The sequence below is a fragment of the Ceratotherium simum genome, chromosome 18, assembly GCF_057802395.1.
Source record: "Ceratotherium simum simum isolate JZ-2026a chromosome 18, ASM5780239v1, whole genome shotgun sequence".
NCBI lineage: Eukaryota > Metazoa > Chordata > Mammalia > Perissodactyla > Rhinocerotidae > Ceratotherium > Ceratotherium simum.
The window spans coordinates 28,507,002-28,532,684 of NC_141917.1; the positions used below are offsets into that span (position 1 = coordinate 28,507,002).

At 40.9% G+C, this 25,683-nt stretch overlaps 1 protein-coding gene across 1 annotated transcript; it reads left to right on the forward strand.

Moving 5' to 3' along the window:
• The first annotated feature begins 49 nt into the window (after positions 1 to 49).
• On the forward strand, positions 50 to 25,498 carry DNAJC21 (DnaJ heat shock protein family (Hsp40) member C21). The gene is made up of 12 exons (XM_004422720.3): positions 50 to 398; positions 7,830 to 7,923; positions 9,450 to 9,573; positions 9,885 to 10,007; positions 10,382 to 10,686; positions 11,704 to 11,855; positions 14,074 to 14,161; positions 16,712 to 16,870; positions 17,279 to 17,321; positions 21,072 to 21,244; positions 24,409 to 24,484; positions 25,013 to 25,498. The coding sequence occupies exons 1-12, from the start codon at positions 50 to 52 to the stop codon at positions 25,175 to 25,177; spliced, it is 1,851 nt and encodes a 616-aa protein (XP_004422777.2). The 3' UTR covers positions 25,178 to 25,498.
• Positions 25,499 to 25,683: the final 185 nt, after the last annotated feature.

The window sequence follows — 25,683 nt, forward strand, 5'->3', positions numbered from 1 at the left end:
CCGCCTCCCTCCCGCGCGGCTTTTCCGGAACTGAGCCCTCCCCCCGCCCATGCGGAGCCGCGGCCGCCGGCCCCGCCCCCTCCGCGCGCCCGCGTGCCGCAGCCCTCGCCGCTTGTCGCCGCCGCGCGCCTCCGCTGCCCCGCGCCGCCGCCGCCGCGCTCGCTGGCTGGCCCGGTGCGGGCGCCGGGCTCCCGCCTCAGGAGAGGACCATCAGCGCCGCCACCACCACTTCGGCCCGGGCCCGGGCCCCGGCCCCGCCCCGGGCCCCGGCCCCAGCCCCAGCCCCCTGCCTGGCCGGGCGATGAAGTGTCACTACGAGGCGCTGGGGGTGCGGCGCGACGCCAGCGAGGAGGAGCTCAAGAAGGCCTATCGGAAGCTGGCCCTGAAATGGCACCCGGGTAACTACTCCGCCACCGCCGGCCCCTCTCCAAACCCCTGGCCTCGCGACCTTTCCCACTCCTCTCCCCGGAATAACTCTGGGAACCTGGCTGTGCCTCGACCTACCCGCCCTGTAACTCCCCTTGCCCTGGAAACCGTGCCCGCGCCCGGCCCCCGGCCAGGTGGCCCCTGCGCGGTCCGTCTCCGGATGAGCGTCCTCTCCATCCCCGGGCTTCACTCGCTCGGGGCATCCCATCCGTTCCCAGACCTCTCTCCCACCTCGCCCTCCGCTTCCCGCATTGCCACTTGATGGAGAAAGACAACATTCTAGCGACTTCACCTGCTCCTCCCACCCCTTCGTAGACACCACCGAGTGGGGAGGAGTTGAGCTCTCAACCCAGTTCTTCCTCAGGCTCGTCCCCTGCCGCTCCGCTTCCTCGGGTTTTTCCTCGGCTGTCCGTAACTTCATCACGCAGTCCAGCTGCTTAAGTGTAATTTATGGCTTCTTTCTTATGAAAATTACGACAAAAGACCTAGCAAAAAGTCTTTTCAATACCTATGCCTTTTTTTGTCTTTTAGTAGGCTGTTTGAGCAGACCCTGTTCTTCGGATTTTCCGCCGATGAAAAGTTTTAATTGGGTGTCTCCCCTCGTGAAGTTTGTATGTTTACTTAGAACTATGCTTCTAACTAAGTTTGGATGTTTTATTTGATTGTGGTCCAGGCCTATGTTACTTTTGTGAAGTAATCTGATCTTCCAGACTGGGAAACTAAGACGGTAGTTGAATCTCAGCTTTTGAGGTTTAGAAGAGGCTTGCATATTAGCACTGACCAATAGGCACGTTTATAAAGTGTCCAGTACATGCGAGTCACTACTCTGTAGGTTCTGAAATGCTAAGACAGAGACCTCAGAGTCTTGCTGGGAAACCACGTCGTACACACACGAAGAGTTAAATACAAGTGCAAACGAAATAGCACCACGTATATAATTGGTAGTTGGATTAATAGAACAAGTAATGAATGCCCCAGGAATTCACGGGAGGGAGTTTTCCCTGTGTACTCAGAGGTGGTGAGGCTTCCGCTTGGTAGAGGAGCCTGGGCTTTAGCTGGATCCTAGGGAAATGGAATTGGGAAAAGTGAACTTAACAGTATGGGGAGGAGCACCGTGAGGGACAAGAGATGTCTCACGGGCCAGTTTAACTGAAGGCAGTGCTTATTGGAAGTCTGAAAACGGGTTGGGAGAAGAGCTGAAGGAAAGCAAAGTCAGCAAGTCAGAAGGTGATGTCTACAGTTGATGGGACAAGAAATAAAGGTATGAGTTTGTTACTTAAGGAACTAAAAAAATCTGATATATATTGGAAAGGAAGAGGTAAATGAGCTAAATGTTCATCACAGCAGGAAGTCAGTGACTATATCCAAAATTAATCCAAAAATAGTGTAGAAGCATATTCTTGGAATAAGAGGGGTTACCATTAGAAATCGAGTTAGGAATTAGAAGGAAGTTAGGAATTCGTTGACTCTCTGGGTGGAAAAATGTGAGGAAGAGCATTAGTGCTTGTGACCAAATGCATATATAATTTTGATGACAATATTAAAACGTTTTGAGTAGTAGTTTTGAGGTTAGATTGTAAAGGGCCTTGAATGTTAGGCTAAGGACTGTGAAATTTGTTTTTCCAGTAATGGAGAGTTGAGGCTGGCTTTCTTAAGATGTCTTGGGAAGGTACTATGAAGGCAACTGAGTGGATTGAAGAGGGGCGGAGACAGAAGTCAGGTAGAGTCCACTGTGGGAAGGTAAGGGACAAAGCCAGGCCTGGGGTCAGTGGGTGGGCTAAGGCTGGGTTGAAGCGATATTGCCAAGGAAAAATGACCAGATTTGGTGATGATTAATTGGAAATCAGTGCAGGGAAGAAAGGAAGAAGTATGCAAATGTTACTAAAATATCAGTTAACTACTTTGAAACCAAATCTGTTAGGAACTAAATGTGAATATCTTCACTGAATGTCATTATAATTCGTAGCATCCTAAATATCTTTTGGTTTGAAGATGCCTATACATTTAAACGATAAATATTTCCCCAGAAGACTCATGGTTTTCATATGCATTGCTTTACTGGCTCATTAATTTAAGTCTGTCACTAAACAAATGCTTAATTTCATTCTGTGTGCAAGGTACTGTGTTAGATGTTTCTGAGGTTAACATATGGGCTTTCCTTCAAAGAATAATATGTACCTCAAATGGAAAGGCTGCCCGTTTCATTGTTAAAAAAAAAATTACGTTCATTTCTTTTATTGAGGAACTGAGAATAATTTCCAGTAGGGCCAACAGTACTACCTAGTGAGATCATTCCTTGTGAAGGGCAGGCTTTCAATAATTCACCTGATGGATATTCCCTGAGCACTTTACTGTGTGAATGAGACAGGAATGGTGTCTGCTCTGCTGGCACGTACAGTCTTCGGGGAGACAGAGAGGAAAACAGGCAGTTTCAATCCAGGGAAGTCAGGACGGTATGAGGGCAAATACAAGGTGGTTATGAGCACATGCACCCAGCCTGGACTGGGTTTATGTGTGGGTGGGATAGATGTGCGTCCCTGAAGAAGTGACATCTAGTTTGAGACCTAAAGCGGGAATGCAGGGAATACATGTGGAGGGAGGCAAGAGGAAGCATGGCAGAGCCCAGGAAGGGGAAAGAGGGGAGCATGGCCAGGTCAGCAGGGGCCAGGTCTTAAAGGTGTGGTAACCTGGATTAGATAGGTTGACTTGTAACCTAAGGGCAGGCATTGGGAAGCCGGTGACGAGTTGGAAGCAGGGGAAATGATAGGTTTATGTTTTTCACAAATCTCTCTGGCTGTAGTGGGGAGATGGATTGGAGCAGGTGAGACCAGAGGTAGGGAGACCAGGAGGTCAAGGTACACTGAAGTCACCCAGGGTGGTGCTGGGACCTGGGGATGGAAACTGAACCAAGTGCCAGAATTCTCAGTTTGGGTAAAGCAGAGTGGCTGGGAGGTGAGTAGACAGTGAGAAGGAGGGGAAGAAGGTGGGATTGCCAAATGGTCTGAATCTGGAAGGAATGCTTGTTCGTCCTCAGGGCTGAGTAAAGGATCAGTGACCAGGAGGATGCCAGCTCCAGCACCAGGCCCACCGGATGAGGGCTGTGGCTGGTTCTCAGGGAGCCTGGCGTCAATCAAGGCAGGGCTTATAAGGCATGATCAATGAAATTTTCCAGAAGGCACTGGAAAAAGGTTTGGGAAGGAGTTGAAGAGGGTGAGAGTGGATCAAGAGAAAAGCACTAAGAACAGTGTGAGAATGCCTTTTAAACTTTGATGAATGGATTTACAATACCTGTGGCTTTTGCATTTGGCTAATAATAAATGTGGGCTTTCCATTTTTTTTTTTTATTTTATTTTTTCCCCCCAAAGCCCCAGTAGATAGTTGTATGTCATAGCTGCACATCCTTCCAGTTGCTGTATGTGGGACACGGCCTTGGCATGGCTGGAGAAGCGGTGAGTCGGTGCGCGCCCGGGATCCGAACCCGGGCCGCCAGCAGCGGAGCGCGCACACTTAACCGCTAAGCCACGGGGCCGGCCCATCCATTTTTTTTTTAATTATTGCTTTTTAACTTATTGCACTCATGCTTTTAGATCTCAGTTCCACCTTATAGTCAGCCAGTTCAAGTATATTTAAGTGAAATAAAAAGCCACATGACAGATTGAAAAAATTATTTAAGAAAGTAGCTTCAGTAAGAGATTAGATCTTATTTTCAGGTGGTACATTGATGGGTTTTATGTGTTTAAAATTTTTGGCTTTCTCCAGACTTCTTTGGAGGAGGAAAGAAGGGAGTGGGAAGAAACAGGACAACAGAGTACAGTACTGATTAAAAGTTGAAGAACCACCTACCTACCACCCCCGGACAGTCACCTTTTTTGTTTTATGTGGGAAGATTTATTTGCTGACACTTTCTGCCATTCTCCTTTAATTTGAACTCTGCTTTTTTATTTGTCTGACAAAAATTTTATGAATGATTTGATGAAGTTGTAGAAATCATGACTATGTTTAGCTGGACTCTCACCTTGAAGGCATAATAGGATTGTGTTCAGCTGCATGTGACAGGAAGCTGGCTATGGTAGCTAAACCAAATAGTCATTTTATTTTTCTCACATAACAAGAAATCCAGAGGTGGCCCATCTTGATAGCTCTGGCTGCTTGAGGAAACTGTCAAAGACCTGCTCCATCATACTGACGATAGGGCTTGAGTCCTTGCAATTAAGCCTCAGAGGTAGATGGCTGTTGCTCTCTCATGTAGAGGTGCGGAGATAGACGAGCCCCATATAACAGTTCTCCCCCGTGAGGTCCTTGGATTCTCTGCTCAGTGTCCTCAGATGGGCCCTCACTCATCGTCCAGGCAGCAGAATGGAGGAATGGAGGAGGAAAGGGTATATCAGGGACAGAGAGTGTGTACTGGCTGCCTTTTAAGGAAGATTCTTAAAAGCTATCATAGAAGACTTTTACAGATGTTACTGATCAGAGCTTAGTCATGTGGTCACGCCTAAGCTTCAGAGGAGACTGGGAAATGGAGTCTTTATTCCAGGACCAGGTGCCCACCATAAAATCAGGATTTGCTTGTTACTAAAAGAAGGGGATGAACTAGCAGTCTCTGTCTCAATCCTCATAATCCACCTGCAGGCATTGTACCCGGCTTTGAGCAGGACACAGGGGCTGGGTTAAGAGCATAAGGTGAGTGCCACCAAAGCGCATCCCTTTCATCTGGAAAACAGAGTCTTTCCTGTGATGCTTCACTTAGTAGATGTGCATTTATATCTGTTTGGCTAAAACTGGGTCACCTGATAACCCCAACTTCAAGACAGTCTGGGGAGGTGAAGTTTTTAACTGAGTACATTATCGCTGTGAACAAATTGGGGTTTTGTTAGGTCGAAGAGGAGAACAGATACTGGATAGGCAACTAGTAGTTTGTCACTAAGTGGTAATCAAAATGTAAAATAATTACAGCAGGGCACTGAGTGTCCTGTACTACCTAGAACCTGATTTCAACAGGGCCACAACAAGATGGAATTTGGTATTAGTTGGAAATAACAGAAGACCTGATCACAACGGCTTAAATAAATTAAGCCATTAAGCCGTTTTTTCCCCTCCCTACAAGAAGGCGTGGAGGTAGATGCCTGTTGGCATTGTGTCAGTGGTTCAATGATGTCACTGTGAATCTCTTGGCTTTTCCTTCATTGTCTTAAGGTAGCTGCTGAAGCTCCAGCCATCATGCTCACATACAGGGCAAGAAGAAAGAGGGAAGAAAAACAATATACTAATAGACTTCTGCTTTCATCTCATTGGTCAGAACTGTATCACATGGCCATTCCCAACAGCAAGTATTGTAGCTTATCCAGCCTCCATAATAAAGGATGCAAGAGAAAAGGGGGCGGGGTGTTGGATGACCTAACCTGTAGTGTCTGCCACAGAACGGATTCAGTGCTATATTTGAGTTAAGAAAAAATCCATTATACAGTTATCACTTGGCTTGTCAGTAATATGAAAAATACTTGTAACTTTGTCAGCTATGAATTCAGAATGATGTGTGATGTTGCTAAAAGCTAATGTAATTAGCTATAGTCATTAAGAGTAGAGTGTTAAGAAAGGGAAGTAGTGAATGGCTGCTTGATTGTCAGTGCCTGTCTTTGCCCACATGGGAGGTAGAGGATTATGGTGTGGATAAGAAATTGGCGTATTTAGTCCGAAGAAGAGGTGGACTAGGAGGTGACCCGTTGGCTGTCTTCAGATGGGCTGCACCATGGAAGGGGATTTAGATTGGTACGTATTACTTCTCACATACAGCTAGGCTACAGGGATGGAGATTTTGTTTACTTCTTTCAATTTCAAGGGACCATGACTCTGAAATAATATTGCAAGTTTTTTATGTTAAAGCATCTTAGCAAAAAGAGCTATGGCAAATTGCTGCACTTGAGAAAGAGTTAGTTGTTGAGCAGAGACCACCTGAAGGATTTTGGCTCCGTGTGATGGTGCCTGAGAAGAGGAGGCAGGATGCCCTCGAGGGCCTTGTTCTAAGGCTGCAAGACTATTTGTAGGGGATACATTTCTGTCATATTTTCTTCTAGCCTCTTAGAGGGCAAGTATTGAGTTGTAGCTTAACGAACTTTGGTGTGCTCCATAGTAGATTCAAAATATTTTACTTTCTGAGTGTATTAGCTATCTATTGCTGTGGAACAAATTACCAAAAACTTAAGGCTTAAACAACCAACACAGCACACATTCATTATATGGACTCACACAGTTTCTCAGGGTCAGAATCTGGAAACAGCTTAGCTAGGTTTTTTGGCTCAAGGTTTCTCATGAGGTTGTATCTTCACTGTCTGGGAAACCCACTTTGCAGCTCACTCACATGGTATTGGCAGACCTCAGTTTCTTTCTGGCTGTGGGCTGGAGGCCTCCATTCTTCGCCACGTGGGCTTCTCCTAAGCGTCTTCATGCTGTGGTAGCTGACTACTCCCAGAGTGATCCGAGAGAACAAGAGCCCAAGAGGGAAACCAGTCTTTTATAATCTCTTCTCAGAAGTAATGTACTGTGCCATCATCACTTCTGCCTGCTGGTGGTCACACAGACCCTGGTGACCTGGGAGGGGACTACGCATGCCAGGAGGTGGGGATTTTTGAGGGCCGTCTTGGAAGCTGCCTACCACCCTGAGGCTAAGATGCTTTCTGAACTCCATGGTTAAGGAAGCACAGTGAAAGGAAGAATAATTAGTACATATTTTCATTAGTATATATTTTTTAAACTTTATGAGATTTATTTCAGTATATGTTGATAAGAAAGAAAAACTTAAAGACAGTATGAACAATAAACATAATCTATCACTAAATAATAGTCTTTCTATAACTGATTTGATATATATATTTTGTTCCTTCTAAAAATAAAATGTATACTATTCAGGATTTTCCATTTGTGGATATCCGGATTGAGTGCTCGGTCATAACCTGAGGTTTCCAGAAAAGCATGAAATTTCTACTCAAGTAGATAATTACAACAGATCCTGATTATCATCTGTCACTGAGTATCTCTTTGCTTTTCCCCAGTTGTTTTTCTTTGTTTGGTACACTCCTCATCTTTGTACGGCATTTGTGATGGAAGAGATCCCTTGTAGATTCTGTCCTCTACTTTTTTGTGAGGAGATCGGCCCTAAGCTAACATCTGCCAATGCTCCTCTTTTTTTGCTGAGGAAGACTGGCCCTGGGCAAACATCCGTGCCCATCTTCCTCCACTTTATATGGGACGCTGCTACAGCATGGCCTGACAAGCAGGGCATTGGTGCGCGCCCGGGATCCGAACCTGTGGGGCCGCCGCAGCGGAGCGCGCGCGCTTAACTGCTTGTGCCACCGGGCTGGCCCATCTACTTTTTTGATGACTAAATTTCTGTGATTTTATTTCAACAGATAAAAATCTGGATAATGCCGCAGAAGCAGCTGAACAATTTAAATTAATCCAAGCAGCATATGACGTGTTGAGTGACCCTCAGGAAAGAGCATGGTGAGCATCACGCTGTCCCTCCTATCCTAGTGTGTTGTGTTGGGAACAGTTGTCAGTAGAGGGTTTTTTTTTTTTAATTTAATATGTTAAGTGGGTTTTGGTGTGTTCTGAAGCATCTGTCACCTATTCATGATATAAAATACAGTATTTGGGTAGGGAGGAACCGTAGAGATGATTACTCCAGCTATCTGATTTTATGGGTGATGAAACAAAGTTTGGCAATATTAGCTTTAATTTTGATGCTTATAAAGTGACTTCTCATTAAATGGTGTCCCTTTGGTGTGTGACAGATTCACTGATGTCAGACAAGGAAGAATGTTGACTTGTCCTTAGAGAACAGATATAGTGTTTTAATACCAGAATTGTAATATTTTCCAAAGAACTACTTTATATGAGGAAATTAAGTTAAGCCTCTGCATCTGTGACAGATACTTTTATTAATGATGACCTGATAATTGAATACTATTTTCCAAACAAAAATTTCCATGTTTGAAGTTCTGAGTTTTCAGATTCTAGATGAACTTTTTGCTACAAAGGAGTAGGTTTTAAGTCCTGACATAACTGTGCAAGATCCTGCTGTTAGAAAGAGCAGGTGGGTGTTCACTGCTACTGTGCAAGTCTTCTGTGTGTTAAGCAGTGTATAGCCTGGCTGGTGTCAAGAGAAAAAGACTGTAAAGAAACTTCTTGTCAAATTGTCTTTTATATGAAAGCCAGAGCATCCTAAATTTTTCTCCTCCCAAGGAATTTGGAGGTCTGGCCTTGGAAACGCTTTTGCCTTCCTTTTGGAACTTTGAAATTCTTTTCTGACTTCCCCTTTTGCTCTAGCCTCTTGTCTAGATGGTGGGTGGTTTTCCTATCCCAAGGATTCTCTGTCCTTTTATTTAGAGCTCTTGCCTAGTAACTGCTGTTTTCTGGAGGCAGTACTGTGCAGTGGCGAGGAGCGTGGTCCTGCCAGTGCGGGAGAGCTGGTTTGCTGTGCTGCTTCTTGGCTTTATGATTATGGCAACAGGTGATTTAATATCACTGAGCCTCAATTTCTTGTGATGTCTTTGGGGATAATAACTAAGTTATTATGAGGAGTGATTTTGTTTGTGTGAAGCTCCTAGATTGTTTACATAAACATAGCAAGTCTTACTCTTGTATATGTTGGTAAATTTCCAGATCACAGATGTATGATTAGTCTGTGGACCAGATGATGTCCTGTACTGTCCTATTTAGTAATGTTTCTTTCCTGTGAAAATGCTTCTGGGAGAGTCGTGGAAATTTCCTGGCTTATTAAATTCCCCTGTTCATATGGGCTGTTACTGTAGAATGCCTATAATGTATTAGAAGTTGGTCATGGTTTTAATCAGCAGTTCTGTGGAAGATTAAGTCTTTCTTGTTGATATTTTTCTTAAAAATTTTTGATTGTGGATTGGACACATTAAATTGTACAATAATAACATTTTGCCTCTTTCAGAGTAAGGAGTCCTTTTGAGTTCCCATTTATTCAGCCTTCACTGACGACGCTGATTTTTTTTGTTTAGGTATGATAATCATAGAGAAGCTCTACTGAAAGGTGGGCTTGATGGAGAATATCAAGATGACAGCTTAGACTTGCTTCACTATTTCACTGTTACCTGTTACTCTGGTTATGGAGATGATGAAAAGGTAAGATAAATGAACTCACTCGTAATTTCTTGTCAGGCACAAGACTTTCAATCACAAGGAGAGTCGTTAAAATTATTCTATAATAGAAAGTTGAAACAACGTTCATTTTGAAAACTGAAAAAGCATTGCCTTTGTATTGAAACTGTCAGCAGATAAAAACCTCCAGTTGAAACCTAAATGTACTTACAGGGACAGAGCTCGGGCCTGTAGTTCTTTAACTTCAAAGTTTCCCCATGTTATGTTTTAAAATCTTATTCTGCGGTTAGACTACAAAAGTACTAAGAATTTGTGTTTCTGTTACTGTGTTTTAGGGCTTTTATACGGTGTATCGTAATGTTTTTGAAATGATTGCAAAGGAAGAACTAGAATCAGTGTTAGAAGAAGATGTTGAGGATTTCCCAACTTTTGGAGATTCCCAGAGTGACTATGATACGGTAAAAGCAGAATGCACTGCCATTTTATAATTAACATTTATTGGTGTGTCTTTTCCCCATTCCTTTATTTTAAAAAGTAGATTCTAGTTCTCGGTCCTATCTTGTGACTTTCTTCCTCTCTCTTCTTTCCTGGTGGCCTCCCTGCTTTACTTTTCCCTATTTATTGACCATGGTCCCATCCCATTAATTTCCTCTGACGAGTGATTTATTCCCTAAAGCCTTAAAAGGACTGTCTTTTCCATTGATTAATAGCAGTGTTATATATATATATAAAAAGAAGGTTAGAAGATGTTCTGCATCACTAATATTTGCTGCCTTACTAAAAAAAAAATCTAAGTAAAAACTAGCATTTTACTTATTTTCTGTGTCACTAGGTAGTCCATCCTTTCTACGCTTATTGGCAGAGTTTCTGTACTCAAAAGAACTTTGCTTGGAAGGAAGAATATGATACACGACAAGCTTCAAACCGCTGGGAGAAACGAGCCATGGAAAAAGAAAACAAAAAGATTCGAGACAAAGCAAGGAAAGAGAAGAACGAGCTTGTGCGGCAGCTGGTAGCTTTCATTCGGAAAAGAGATAAAAGAGTGCAGGCGCATCGGAAGCTTGTGGAGGAGCAGAACGCGGAGAAGGCGAGGAAGGCTGAGGAGATGAGGCGGCAGCAGAAGCTAAAGCAGGCGAAGTACGTAGTGCCTGCAGCCTTTTCTGAATACGGGTGTGGGGGTCCAAGGAAACCATTAGACACCTGACATGGTGCTTTCCTGTTGGGTTAAAGCCTTCCCGGCCCCATCCTTTGTTTTGTTTAATCCTGGCATTGGACAGTGTTTTTTCATCTACTGCAAAGTATTTTTTCTTTTGAATTGGATGTTTTCCTTCAGAGGCCCTTTATACTTGAGATCCTTTACAGACTCTTGTAAAATTTAATAACTACTAACGTTAATTCTTACTCAGTACAAGGCCCTGTTCTGAGTGCTTTTCTCACAACAATTCTGTGAAGTAAGTTCGGGTTTTTATCCTCATTCTTTTGAGGAAACAAGACAGCCAGGCCCAAGATCACATAGCTGGTACATCGCAGAGGCGAGAATTGGACCCCGGAAGTCAGTCCAGTGGCCTTGCTTTACCCGCCAGAGAGTACCGCCTCTCTGTCGGTCTGCTTTTAGATGTTTGGTTCATTTTAATGCCTTTAAAGTTTTTTTTTTTTTTAAAGATTTTATTTATTCATTTTTTTCCCCCCAAAGCCCCAGTAGACAGTTGCATGTCGTAGGTTCACATCCTTCCAGTTGCTGTACGTGGGACTCGGCCTCGCGTTGGACGGAGAAGTGGTGCCTTGGGGCGCGCCCGGGACCCGAACCCGGGCCGCCAGCATCAGAGCGCACGCCCTTAACCGCTAAGCCACGGAGCCGGCCCTAATGCCTTTAAAGTTTTTAAACTGCTCTAAAGACTTTTAATAAGTTGCTAAGAGTTATATGTTTCAAAACCCATTCTCTAGTAGAGCCATTAAAATCAACCACATAACACATAATAGATTAAGTGACTTTGCCCCAGTTTTAACTAAGCACAGGTTTGAAGTTGTAAACATCGGCAACTTGGGAGGCAGAAGCTCTCTAGGGGATGGGTTTTAAGCCTAAAGAGTAAGTAAAACCAATGCGTGCGGAGACATGCTTCTCAGTGTCAGTGAGACTGTGCTATTTCTGTCTAGATTGGCAGATCAGTACAAAGAACAGAGCTGGATGACAGTGGCCGATTTGGAAAAGGAGCTCAGGGAGATGGAGGCACAGTATGAAAAGGAGTTTGGAGATGGATCAGACGAAGATGAACTGGAAGAACATGAGCTCAAAGATGGACAGGATGGTAACTTCCTCCATTCGTTAAGAAATTTAAGAAAATATAAGTTTTTATGAGCAAGCGTTGTGCACTCAGGATGCTTACAGATGCCAATAAAGGGGCTCAGGTATAAGACGGCGGGAATGGGAGAGAGGAAGAAAACCCAGAGAACACCTGAGTATCAGCTGATTGGTGCGAGGACCAGGGTTACCAGGGTTTTTCTTGTTTGTGTGTTTTTTATTTTATTTTATTTATTTTTGCTGAGGAAGATTTGCCCTGAGCTAACATCTGTCGCCAATCTTCCTCTTTTTGCTTGAGGAAGATTCACCCTGAGCTAACATCTGTTGCCGGTCTGGTATGTGGGCTGCCACCAAAGCATGGCCACTAGCAAGTGGTGTAGGTCCGTGCCTGGGGAACCGAAGCTGAGTACACTGAACTTAACCACTAGGCCCCCAGGGCTATCCGTTTGTTTGGTTTTTAAGTAGAGCTGGAAATCTGGATTTTTATGTGACATCTCCCAATTTTTAAATGTGGCAGATAATTAAAATGAAGAACAATATTGTATGAGCCAGGCAAAGGTAGTCTACTGAAGTAGTCTAATTCCAGTAATTTGATTAACAAACTCTCTTCTGACCATATTTCAAACAACTTTTGCTTCTGGCTGCGTAAATATATTGACAAGTGCAACTGACTGGTTATTTAAAAAAATGCAATTCAGCAGTAGGTGAAGTTTCAATAGCAACTCTTTCCAGAAAAGCTGATATTGTGCCGAAAGGAGTCCATGTGGTGTATATAAATTCTTCCTCATTTCTGACTTTGTAAGGGGCTCTCCTGGGTGTGCCGAAATGTGTCTTTTCTCCGCCTCTGTCGTTAGAGCACAGGCATGTGACCACCTTAAAAGGCGAGGATTAGGCATTGTCGAGAATAGCGATATACTTGATTTTCCCCACTGTCTCTAGCTATTCCCTGGGAAACAAAATTGAATGATCTAAACATAGTTTAATCGGTTTTACCTTATCTACAAATGTGGTTTTTCAGACTAATAGCCCAAATGATAAAATGACAGACTGTTCTTCATTCAAAATGATTAGGAAATGAAGTGTTCTATTAATGAATTAGAAGTAGTATATGTGAAAGTGCTTTGAAAACTATAAAGCACTCTACAAATGTGAGGGGGCATAATTATGTAGAGTTTTACAATTTATAAAGTGCTTTCACATACAAGATCTTGCTTGATCTTCACACGATACCCATTAAATGCCGATTTCACTCATAAAATTATCTCCATTTTACTGATGAGCAAACTAAGACTCTGAGAAGCTATAGCATATGGCTGAGAACCTGTGACCATTTTTAGATCCAGATTTTGACTTCAAATCCAGCATTCTTGTGTATGATATATTGGAAGTGTACACACAATTGGAAAAGAACACCATATACTAAACATTGGATGCATTTTGATCTTTTATGATTTCAGTGAAAATGTCCCTCAGAATCATATTAACATCTCTTATTATAAAGAACCAGAATGTAGAATATAGAATAGATATCTTGGGATCTTTATTGATCCCATAATAAATCCCAAATGGCAGTTTACTTGTTTGTTTCTTATAAAGATAGAATATGAGATTGTGCAGACTTTTAATTGAGCTTTTTAGTTGCTTAGATTTTGTGGACTTATCGATAGTAATTATTTTGTTGTAATAAGCTTCAAGCTTATAAAAAAAGTCTGTAAAGACAAAATTAAACTTTACATGTAACATGCCATTTTATGACCTGTCTGTCTAATAATGATGAAATGTCATAAGCTAAGTTTATTGAAGCATTTAAGAATAGATTACAGTTATAAATGTGTTTGCACCAAATCTTGTCCATGAGGTAAGCTAAAATACCTCTGTTGATAAACCTGCTTCGTGGTAGAACTATGAAAGTGACATTTGATTTTCTGCGTTTACCTCACACCTGGGACTTTGAGAATATTTTGAATCTTCTAAGTAGACTTATGAAAAGAACTTGAAAGATAAAGTGATTTATTTGGAAGCCTTCCCTTGTAATTCAGTGCTGCTTTTAAAAGGTCAACTCAAATCCTGGAGACATTATTTGTTTTTTATAAGGAAATACAAACGTTTGAGTTTCTGATTTGTGTGCAGTGTTAGATCATCACTAAAGAGATGTAATTTGTTGACATGTTTTAGGTTTGTGTTCTGCTCACGCAGGAGTCTCACTGTGGGCTTCCCTCTTGTAGGTAAAGGCAGTGACGAGGCCGAGGATGCTGAGCTTTATGACGGCCTTTACTGCCCAGCGTGTGACAAATCTTTCAAGACGGAAAAGGCGTAAGTTGAATCTCTTTGAACTGACCTTTTCTTCGGGGGGGGGGGGGGGGGGGGGAGTGTAACACTTTGAAAATCCTAAAAAGAAAGAGCTTGTAGCGGTTGATTACTAGCCCTCAGATGCTGCCCTGGGGGATTTCTGTCCAGCAGGGGAGGAAGAGGGATTTGTACCAGCAGTTAAGCCTGTTGTGCTGTTTCTCATTCACACCATTATTCCCATGTGATAGCTGCTTTTAGAATATGTACACTGTCTCCAGAAGGAAATGTTGTTTGTTTTGGCAAAGAAGGTATAGTCACAGAGGCAAGGAGGCTAGACCAAAGCTAATCGTCTCTCTATTGGTGGCAAACTCACCTCCCGCCATCATGCTCTTGGGCAGGCTGTCGCTGCCAACCTAGGAACTTCAGGCATACCGCCTAAAGTGTATTTGCTGAAGTGGAAGGACTTTATCTTATGGGAACAGTGATGAAGAGAGGAGTATTAAAAAGGATACTGTTACAAAGAGGTGAGAAAGAATAGGGGAGAAAATGAGAGAGGACTCAGCAAGGGAAAAAGAGGCAAAACATGTACAGTAAAGAAGGAGGAAGCCAAAGGATGACAGTGGGGTGGTGGGAGTGGTAGGTGGTATTACTGTATAGCCCCCGAGGGAAGAATAACAGAGGAACAAGAGAAGTGGCGAGAGGCAGAAAGGTTAGAAACTAGCAAGAAAACAAAAGCAACAATGAAGGAGATTTAAAAGCTTATTTTTTATTTGTAAATGATGTGAAACTTGCAGACAAGTTGCAATAATAGAATATAGAGCACCCTATTCACCTGTGGCTCACATTTTGCCCCATTTGCATTTTCTTTCTTTATGTGCACATGTGTGCACACACACACAGTTTTTTCCTGAATAATTTAACAGTAAGTTACATACACAATACTCCTTTACCTCTAAATCCTTCAGTGTATATTCCTTAAGAACAAGGACATCCTCTTACTTGATCACAATACAGCTGTCAACTTCAGGAAATTTATGACACTGATACTGTACTTTTATCTCATTTACTGCCCATATTCCACTTTTGTCAGTTCATCCTTTAATGTCCTGTAGAGCATTTTTCCAGTCTAGGATCATGTATTGTATTTATTTATTTAGTCTCATTTAATCTGAACCAGTTCCCTTGTCTATGCCATAGATATTCTCGAATACTGGCTCTTTCAAATATTTTTTTAATAGAGTGTTGATCATTTTAGTTTTGTCCATTTCCTCCTGATTAGATTCAAGTTACGCATCCCCAGCTGGAACACTCCATAACGTGTTGTGTTGCCCTTGAGGTTCATATCTGGAGGCACATAATGTCCTCCTGCCACTCGTTGGTGGTGATAATTTTGATCACCCAATCAAGGCATTGTCCAGTTTTTCCACTGTAGAGTTAGTGTTCTTTCCCTTGCAACACATTTTACCTTATTGCATGTTTATTCTGTGGGGAGACACTTTAAAACTATGCAAATGTTTTGCTTCTCATCAAACTTTCCTTCTTAGATTTAGCATCCATTGATCATTTCAGCTTGTACCAGTCTTCACTATAATGGTCCCAAAATGAGGCTTTTCTGGGGCCTCATTTTGGAGCCAGTGCTCCTTCTACATTATTAGTCATCATTTGGCCTTCTGTGCTAAACAGGAGCCCTCCCTTTCACCCACTGATCTGTCTGTTGTAAGTATGAATTTATTAATTTTTCAGTGTTTTATAATTCATTACTGCCCTTTTCATGCTCAAATGTTTCCAGATGTGGTTAGTGAGAGTTCCTTCAGGCTGGCTCCTATGCACTTTTGACTTGTCCCAATCATTTTTTTGAGCACTTACTTTCTGTCACAAGATGTTCCAATTTCTCCAAGGAACCTTGGTCTGAAGGAGTATTTTGGGGAAGGAAGAGTAGCAACCCAAACTAGAAAACCCAAATCTGAGCAGCTGAGATGAAGTTGATAGGAACACAAGTTTCCTACTTTGTCGTTTATGTAACTCTCGTAGCTTCAGCGTTTCACCTGAGGTGAAAGACAACTGTTGAAAAAAGCAAAAGGAGGTAAACTACTCTGGTTCTTCAAATCCTCCCATCATCATTTCTCAAATCCAAGGGGTCTTCCTTTTCAAGTTAGAATGTTGTGTTGTAATTTCTAGGTGATCCTCGAAGCCCACAGCACGACCTGGAACATATAAGCATTTAACAAATACTTGGTGATTAAGAGGAAACCATGGAGAAGGCTTGAATTTTAAGAATTAGAAAATAAAAATAATAGAGAATTTGACCCCCCCAAATTAGGAAGAAAATATGTAGAGAAAAGGACAGAGGGAGGGAGAATGCTGGGGTACAGGAAACAAGAACGTAGTGTGAGCCTTCCAGCATACTTACTGCCTGAGAAGTCCTGACGGCGTTCTGTTGCTCTTTGTCGCATCATAACATTTTGCTTAGTTAGTGGGAAAAAAGCAAATTTTAACTTGGTTGCACTCATCCAGCAACATTGGGACACATGAGTTAATCCTGTTGCGGTTGCTCACATCAAGTTGTTCTTTCAGCATGAGGAATCATGAGAAATCAAAGAAGCATCGGGAAATGGTCGCCTTGTTAAAACAACAGTTGGAAGAGGAGGAAGAAAATTTCTCAGGACCTCAGACTGATGAACATTTGTTGAATGCCAATTCTGAGGAAGAAATGGAGGATGCACCAAAACAAAGGTACTTCTAAAAATGTCACTTATCACATTTAGAGATTGCATTTGAATGCTGTTTTATCTCAAAGAAATTACTCAGTTATGCTAATATTTTCTTCATTTCTTCTAGTTAAGGGAACTTTATAATATTGAAGTGGGTAAAGATGTGATGTCAAATATAATTTTTACAGAATATATTATGACTATATTAAAAGCAGTTTTATACCTAGGCAATTGATATGCTAATTACTGTCAATTGAACCGTTATTATAATTTTCCAAAGTGATATTTCTTTTCCTTTTAATGTCTTATATTAAATATTTTTAATATTTTACTTTTGTCTGTATCACTAGTGTTTCAGTATTTTTCCTTTTCACTTAGTAAGTCTTCACAAAGTTAAGTATTTGACATTTTGATTTATATTTGTTCTTAGGCTTTCTAAAAAACAGAAGAAAAAGAAACAGAAACCAACACAGGTATGTTGAAAAAGTTTTATTAACATTAAATATCAAATATAAAGTTGGAGTGCTTTATTCAGGGTAGTCTGTATTGAGCAGAGGGACTTTCACTCTGTAATTTTATGTTTAGTGTAAAATAGATTAAAAGGAGTTAAAAATATTTTCTTTTTAGCACTTTTCCCTTGTTATATGTATGTAGCTAATTTACCTACATAGGGGTTGGTCATTGTATATCTAAGTTTATTCTGCCAACAACATAAGTGAAATTTTGCAAGAGGAATATTTGGTTAGAAACTTGTAATGATTGTGATTCTTAAAAAAATGTTTGTTTAATTACTCAGAAATTTAAGTAGGTTAAATATTTCACACTTGGGGTCCAAATTCAGTCTCTGTCTTAAGAATTATTTTTAAATAAAAGGATATAGTGTTGTTATATATGTATAACACAATCCTGTGGATGTTTTTGAACCTATAAAAACAAATTCAGCTTGTCCATTTTACTAAGGATATTAGGTGGTTTTAAAGAGAATAGGATTGATTTCTGTGCCATTGTAATATAATCTAATTATATTAGCTTGTATTAAGTGTTAAATATAGTTCTTTTTAAAAACTGAAAATGTTTTTAAGAAAATTTAGGGGTAACACTAATAATTTTTCATAAAACTTTAGATTTGGCTTATTTATCCAAATGGTTATAATATATTTGATAATTTTTATCTGTTTCATGTTCCAAAAATGATAAGTGACACATGAGTTAATCACTGTTAAAATTGTGACTTGCAACTTTTTGCTTCAATTATGAAACCACTTAGCATGTTGTATGTTCCTTTTATAAAATGACTCATGCCATCTTCTACCCAAAGACTCTGCAGAACACTTTCTCTCTCCTTTGTGTGTGCCAGAACCACTAGAACAAGGACAAAATGAAATGGGGAGAGATTTATACCCAACCCAAGCCTATCTCATCTTGAGTCATGAAGGATAGGTCATACAGACTGCGATAATAAATGTGTATTTGTATTTTCTTACCAACAAAATGCTTCAGTTTACCACCCTGTTTTTTACCCCCAAAGCTATATTCTTTTATAATATCTCTTATTTGTGATTTCTGATTATATCAAGGAGAAACCTCCAGTTCAGACCTAGGTTTATGTATCACTTTTCCTGATATTTTCTAAGTTCTTTTTGAAGAGGAAGGAAGTGTGGAGACATGTACTGGTAGATTAACAAGCAGGAGGCAGCAAACACTGAGAAGCGTGAAATTTCAGATTGGGAGAGTTTTCTGTATGGTCAAAAAAAATTTGCATAAGCCAACAAAGATTGTAAAAGAAAACCCAAAAAACTGAAATTGAATGTAAACAAATGAATGATCCTGGCTGACAGAAAGGAAGAATTAATCCAAGCAACTCTTGAACACAGTACTCTGAACACCCTCCATGGGATGTGTTCTAAAGAGAAAATTAACTGCAAAAAAATAAATCTTGAACTTTACTTAGTAGATATTTTGGTGATATTGGTGTGGTATTTCTGAAACTATTTTGTATGTATTGTAGGATAGAGCAAATGAGTAAATATATTAATGTTACTGGGAACCAGATTCTCTTGTGGGAGAAGGGAAATACAGACATAGATTAAGAGAACGAGAGGAAGAGCAGTGTAGTGTTAGATTGGAATTGGAGATATCAGTGTGAGCTCATGATTTAAAAAAATAAATAATAAATGCCTTAGCAGTGTATACTGTGAGGGCCTAGAAGCAGTGACACCCAGTAGCAATGAGCATACCTGGTGCACACACCTTGGTTTCTAAATCCCCTTCACCAGTGAAAGGAATCAGGGCTTGGTCCTTGGAGAAATGGCTGATTTCAGGACTGGGATGGGGAAAGTGTGAGGTGAGCCTGGATCATCTTATCCTGGAGACTAAGGAAGTATTCAGAAATTGATGTGGATACTTCAGAAGTACCCAGGAGCCAGCTTAAGGGGCTGCCAAACTTGGGAAAGTTTGAGTCATCAAGAGGATAATGGTGATAGATTTTTACATGTTGATTTTAAGAAAAAAATCATGTATCTTTATTGAGCCTAAAAAAAGAATTGGAGAAAGGAGACGGAGGGGAAAGCTTCATTACAGAAGAATATGAATTAGTACAAATGCAAATGGCAGGAGTAATAGAAGTAGAAAAATCACTGTTCTGCATCCACTAATGTAATACATGGTCCACACAAGCATCATTGGTAGATGCCAGATCCATTAGTGAATAGTTATTGGGGAATGAGATATTCACACAATCTCAGAGTAACACTCTGTATGTTACTTGTTAATTAACAAAGGAAAAAGGTACTTTATCGTAGAAAAATCTGGCATTACCACCTTAACCAAATGATCAGACTTGAATCACACTTGAATCACTGAGAAATGGGACAGACTGACATTTTGCCTCCTGATGTAATATACTGAGAAGGACACAGCTTTATCTATACAATATTTTTGCTAGAAATGTATAACCTGAATCTAATCATGAAGAAATAATCAAAATCAAAATTGGAAGAATGTCCCCAAACTGTGAGACGTTCTACAAAACAGTCTCATCAGATTGTCAATATCATGAAAGACAAAAAAGTAGGGCTGCTATTCTGGAATAAAGCAGATTAAAGAGAGATGACAACTAAATGCAACGTGTGATCTTGGATTGTATCCACTATCAGGGGTTACAAAAAAGGACATTATTGGGATGTGGCTGTGGATTGTGTCACAGATAATATCAGTGTAAACTCTTGAGTATGAGGAGGATACTGTGGAGATGGAGGGGAGTGTTCGTGTTCTTAGGAGAGACGTGGTGAAGTGTCATGCTATCTGCCTGTTCCAAAGTTCAGGGGAGAGTGCATGCATGGGCAGAGAGCACAGGGAGGGAGGGAGAGAAAGCAACTGTGGCAGCATGTTACCCAAAACAAAACAGTCGCACTTAGTGACGATGTGTTTGCCAGGCATGTTTCTTTTATAATGCCTGTTTGTTATTGTGGGTTTTTCTTTTTTTTCTCACTGTAAAAGTAACAGTTGCTCATTGCAGATCATTTGGAAAATGTAGAAAAGTATAAATATTGTCCTTAATTCTGCCTATAGATATTAATTAATGTTGAATTAAATGTTCAGATGTTATGTATAATTTTCTCTTTTCCATTTTTTTTTTTTTTTTTTTTTGCTAAGGAAGATTTGCCCTGAGCTGACATCTGTTGCCAATCTTCCTCTTTTTTTGCTTGAGGACTATTAGCCCTGAGCTAACATCTGTGCCAGTCTTCCTCTATTTTATGGGTCACTGCCACAGTGTGGCTGACGAGTGGTGTAGATCCGTGCCCGGGATCTGAACCTGCAAACCCGGGCTGCTGAAGCAGAATGTGCCAGACTTAACCACTATGCCACGGGGCTGGCCCCTCTCTCTTCTATTTTTGATAATATGTTGTATTTTTTCACATAATTGAATCAATATCTTTGGAAACATGATTTTTAAGAGCTTCATAATTTTCCTTCATATATTCAACTGTTCACTTATTGAATATTTATTGTTTATTTGTTTTTCCCTAATTTAATATTTCTGTAATGAGCATTCATAGTCTTAAATTATCATTTGCTTCTCCTTTGTATTTCCTGAAGGTTTACTCCTACTAGAGTATACATGACATTATCAGTGTTTATTATGTCTATTTGGCAACATAACATAAGAAGCTAGTATTATTATAGTATTTATTTTGTAATGGTGTACGTGTTTTATTGCCTAGAATTATGATGATAATTTCAATGAAAATGGAACTGGAGAAGGAGTAAAGGTTGATCCAAAAGATATCAACTTAAATCAGGACAGTGCCAAAGAATTGGAAGATAGTCCCCAAGGACGTGTCAGTGTCACAGAGACTATCGAACTGTGTGATGACCCAAAAAGTGAAGCTAAAAGGTAAGTCAAAGTTGCGTGTTGTTTTCCAGTTACTTAATATTGGTAGTAAGGGTATCTTTTTATATATCAAATAAAATCTCTTTTCCCATGCTTGGTGAAGTAAATTAGATGTATCTGTGACATATATATATCCAGACATACACATATGTGTACAGATGAAGCGTGTTGGAAAGAGAGTGCTAGAGGAGGGTGCTCACAGACATTTCAGCAACATGGCCACAATCAGAAAGAAGTCAATTTGATCCAGTTTTTGTTTCTCTCATCCTGCTGAGTTCTTATTTTGTCCTGGATCAGTAATCCTTGACATGTCATGGGAAGAAGACTACTGATGAGGCCGTGCCCCACTCTCCTGGAGCATCTCCAGGAGATGCTGTGCTCCGGAGTGACGGTATCTTACCGAATCTCCGTGCTTGTGATAGTCACCCTGTGTTCAGCCCCACAGAGCAGGTCGTCAGGATATATGTCGGCAGCCTGGAGTCTTCCTCCCGAAGGAGCCTACAATCCCAGTGCTGCGCCAGGCCGGAGTGGTGGGCTGAGGGAAGTCTTGCTCAGGGAAGACTGCATTCCTTTTCCTCTCTGTCCGCTCCTTGTCTGACCTTCTTGTCCCCATCGTCCTCTGTTGCTCTAGAGCAGAGTAATTTCTTATTTCTTGAGGAAAGATCCGAGCAGTAAGTAGCCTCGGGTTCCTGATGTAGGACCATGAAGAAGAGTTCAAATGACAGAGTAGAGTGGGAGCCTGAGTTGAAAATGCTTAACACTGGAGCAGCAGTGAAGGGGCGGTGGGCTGTTCTTGGGGTTTAGGGAAGTGAGGTGGCGTAAACAAGGGAAGGTGTGGCGGAGACCTAGAGTAGGGCCGTAGCTGTGGGAAAAGGAAGAGGAGGAACTACACAAACTGGTAATGTGGGCGTGGAAGCCTGGAAGGGGAAGTTACACACTACTCTGATGTGAGGTGTTCGTTCCCATTTTACAAATGGGGACGCTGAGTCTCAGGGTGAGGGACTTGCTGGGGGACAAAAGCTGGTAAGTGGAGAAGCTGGCGTGTAATCCTGTCTGCCTACTCCTTGGGAGGCACCCATATCAGGTAGCTCCATGGGGCCTAAGTGTCCTGTAAAGGTCCCTTGGGGGCTGTTGGGTGGGCGTGAGAGGTGGGCCAAAAGGCCGGGCTCTAGGCCCCTGACCACCTCTTTCATCTAGAGCTAAAATTTTTTCATTTATTTTTCATGGTACCTCTACATGGGAGTTCATTTGGGGAGGGAAAAGTGTTGTTATTATTAAAAGTCAGACTTGGGCAACCACTGAGAAAATAAAACCACTCATTTTACTGATGTGGGAAAAGGATTCAGAGAATTCAAGTGACTTCTTTGCTGCTGAGGGGCAGCAGGGTTGGGATAGACAGCACCCCCTACCCCCTGTCCTGAGGTCCAGAGCCTTTCTGTGGGCCCCTCTGCTCCTTCTCTGCAGTGCGCAGACGCTGGCTACCTAGTGAGAAGTTCTTCATTAAAAATGTGTGTGTGTCTAGAGTACCTTTTAAAAATAAAGGTTTTAAATATTAACTTCAGAGATGTAGCTACTGTCTTTCATAATATGGTAACTTGTTCTCCAGGAATATTATCCTAACTTTTCTTGGATATGTTTGTGGCATATCTGTGATGATATTTTGTAAATTAGTAATGTTAATCTGTTGCCTTTCATGCCATTGTGTCCTTTTCTTGATGCCTTCAAAGCTGGCTGAAAACTGCATAACATGTTACATTGCTAATCAGCATCTTTTAAATGTGTAGGCCATTTAACTTAATACAGACTCTTGGTTTCTGCTTGAAGAATAGTATACTTATGACATGTTCGGCAGTGTTATCATAATTCATTCATTATAATCCATCCTGTCTGTTCTGTAAATACAGTTGCACTCACATTTTACCCTAAGAATTTGATTATCACAAATGAGGGAAAGTATGAAATGACTAAGGAAAATTAAAATTTATATGGAAGATTGAATAGAAGAATGTTCAGGAGTTAAAGTGGAATAGGAGGAAACTGACTATACTGGCTGGCAGTTTCTGGGTTAAAGGATACAAGGGGGATAACCCACCAGATCAGCAGAAAGGACATAATCTTTTAATAAAAGAAAATTCTTTTTTTTTTTTTTTTTTTGGTGAGGAAGATCAGCCCTGAGCTAACATCCATGCCAATCCTCCTCTTTTTGCTGAGGAAGACTGGCCCTGGGCTAACATCCGTGCCCATCTTCCTCCACTTTATATGGGACACTGCCACAGCATGGCCTGACAAGTGGTGCCTCGGCGCGCGCCCGGGATCCGAACCCGGGCCACCAACAGCGGAGCGTGCGCACTTAACCGCTACGCCACGGGGCAGACCCCAAAGAAAATTCTTTATGTTGAACAAATTTTATGAAAAATGCATTACGATATCTTTATTTTTCTCACCTCACTATGGAACTGTTGAAATGTTTGTCATAGACAGAATCAAGTTTAAGAAGTTGTGTTTTTGGGGAACCACACTTAATGTTGTAGATTATTTGTAAATACTACTGGTTGGCTGTGAAGGTGGTTTGCTTCAATAAGTGGAGTATTAAGTGCTTTCCTTTTTGACAAAAACACACTGTATAAAAGTTCAGAGGGAGGGCCCGCCCGGTGGCATAGTGGTTAAGTTCGCGTGCTCCACTTCTGCGGCCCAGGGTTTGCAGGTTTGGATCCTGGCCGTGGACCGATACACCACTTATCAAGGCATGCTCTGGCGGCGTCCCATATAAAGTAGAGGAAGATGGGCACAGATGTTAGCCCAGGGCCAATCTTCCTCAGCAAAAAGAAGAGGATTGACAACGGACATTAGCTCAGGGCTAATCTTTCTCACAAAAAAAACAAAAGGAAAGAAAAGTTCAGAGAGATTTTGGGGGTCTTGTTTTAGCTTGTGTTTCAACTGTTTTAAGTAAATTGTTTAATTTTTGTGTCAAATTTGATATTTAGTATGATCTCTCAAGTTGCTCTTCAAAGCTGTTCATTTGAGATGTGAAAATTAATTATCTTGGCCATTAAAATTAGTGAGCCTTTAAAGTGCATGTTACTCTTGAGTCTTCCTGGGAGCAAGATGCCAATTAAAAGAGGTACGTTATTATTGAATTATGCTGAAATGTTTTATTTATTTTCCAGTGTTCCTAAACCCAAAGAAAAGAAAGCCAAAGAGACAAAAAAGTCTGTCAAGGTACCTGCTGACCCACAGACTCTGGTAGGTCACGGTCACGTTGACATCTCTTCAGCGGACCTTGTTGTTTAAGCAGTATAATCTAAATTTTTCATTCTAATTTGAAAGATGTGAGTGCGTATTTGGGGAGCCCTTCTGCACCTGCTGCATAGGTGTGGCTCCATCAGCAGTTTTCCTTGATGAACATAGAATTTCTGTATGTGCCACTGTCATTTTTTTCCTTTAAAGTAAAAAGAAGCACATTGGAAATATCAGACTGTACCAGAACAGTTAGTATTCTGTTTTCCGTTCCTCTGAAATCTAGAGCCTTGGTCTAGTCCATGTAGTGCCGGCTGTTGAAGGTCTCAGGACTCTTCAAGGTGATGGTGTTGGTTAACGGGACTTAACTTTGAAGAATGGCTGCCTCTGTTGAGCCTGTCGTGGTGGCTCTCTATTTTGTTAAAAAGATCTTTATTTTGCAGTTGTTCGATATTTAATCTTAACATGAAAATGTAAAATGCTGCTCTTAGATAATAACACCTGCTTTTATTTATGATTTTTTTCCCTTCTCAGAGTGATGTTCTTATCAGCTGTACAACCTGCCACAGTGAGTTTCCCTCCCGGAATAAGCTTTTTGACCATCTAAAGGCCACAGGGCACGCAAGAGCACCTTCATCATCATCTTTAAACAGTGTAACAAGTAGTCGAGGCAAGAAAGAGAAACGTAAAAACAGATAGAAATTCTGCCAATGCCTGTTCTTTTTGATTGTCTTTAGATTTTGAAACCAAAAACTGAACTGAAATCATCTAAAGAGTTAAAATTTCAGTGATCTGCAATTTATTGCATTGTGGAAGATTATTTTTTATCTTGTAAAAACATTTTTTGTTTAATATATATTTTTTAAACATTTCGTTAGTGATTGAATTCTACTTTTGCCATCTGAATTGACTTGAATGTCTCAAAACAGGTAAATATTATAAAGTATGCATTCTTGATTTCTGTTGGCTGATGTGGACAGAAATGTACAGGGAGAATTAAATTATTTTAACACATACAAATGCCCCTTTCTGTTTTATTTTGTGAATTTCACATTAAGTATTTTTATATAATTCAATGCTTTTGTATTTTGTTATGCTTAATGATCTGTCAGAGGCTCAGGATTGTTTTAAAATCGTCGTAGATTTTTTTCCACCTGATACCATGACTCTGGTTTTGATTTTAAAGTTATTTCTAAATGACCTAT

Bases quoted from the DNA above. Each gene is read 5' to 3' on its own strand.
- DNAJC21 (XM_004422720.3), top strand. From the start codon at position 50: ATGCGGAGCCGCGGCCGCCGGCCCCGCCCCCTCCGCGCGCCCGCGTGC. The intron at 16,871-17,278 runs GTACTTCTAAAA...ATTTGTTCTTAG, and splicing joins GAGGATGCACCAAAACAAAG to GCTTTCTAAAAAACAGAAGA. The intron at 17,322-21,071 runs GTATGTTGAAAA...TTTATTGCCTAG, and splicing joins AGAAACAGAAACCAACACAG to AATTATGATGATAATTTCAA.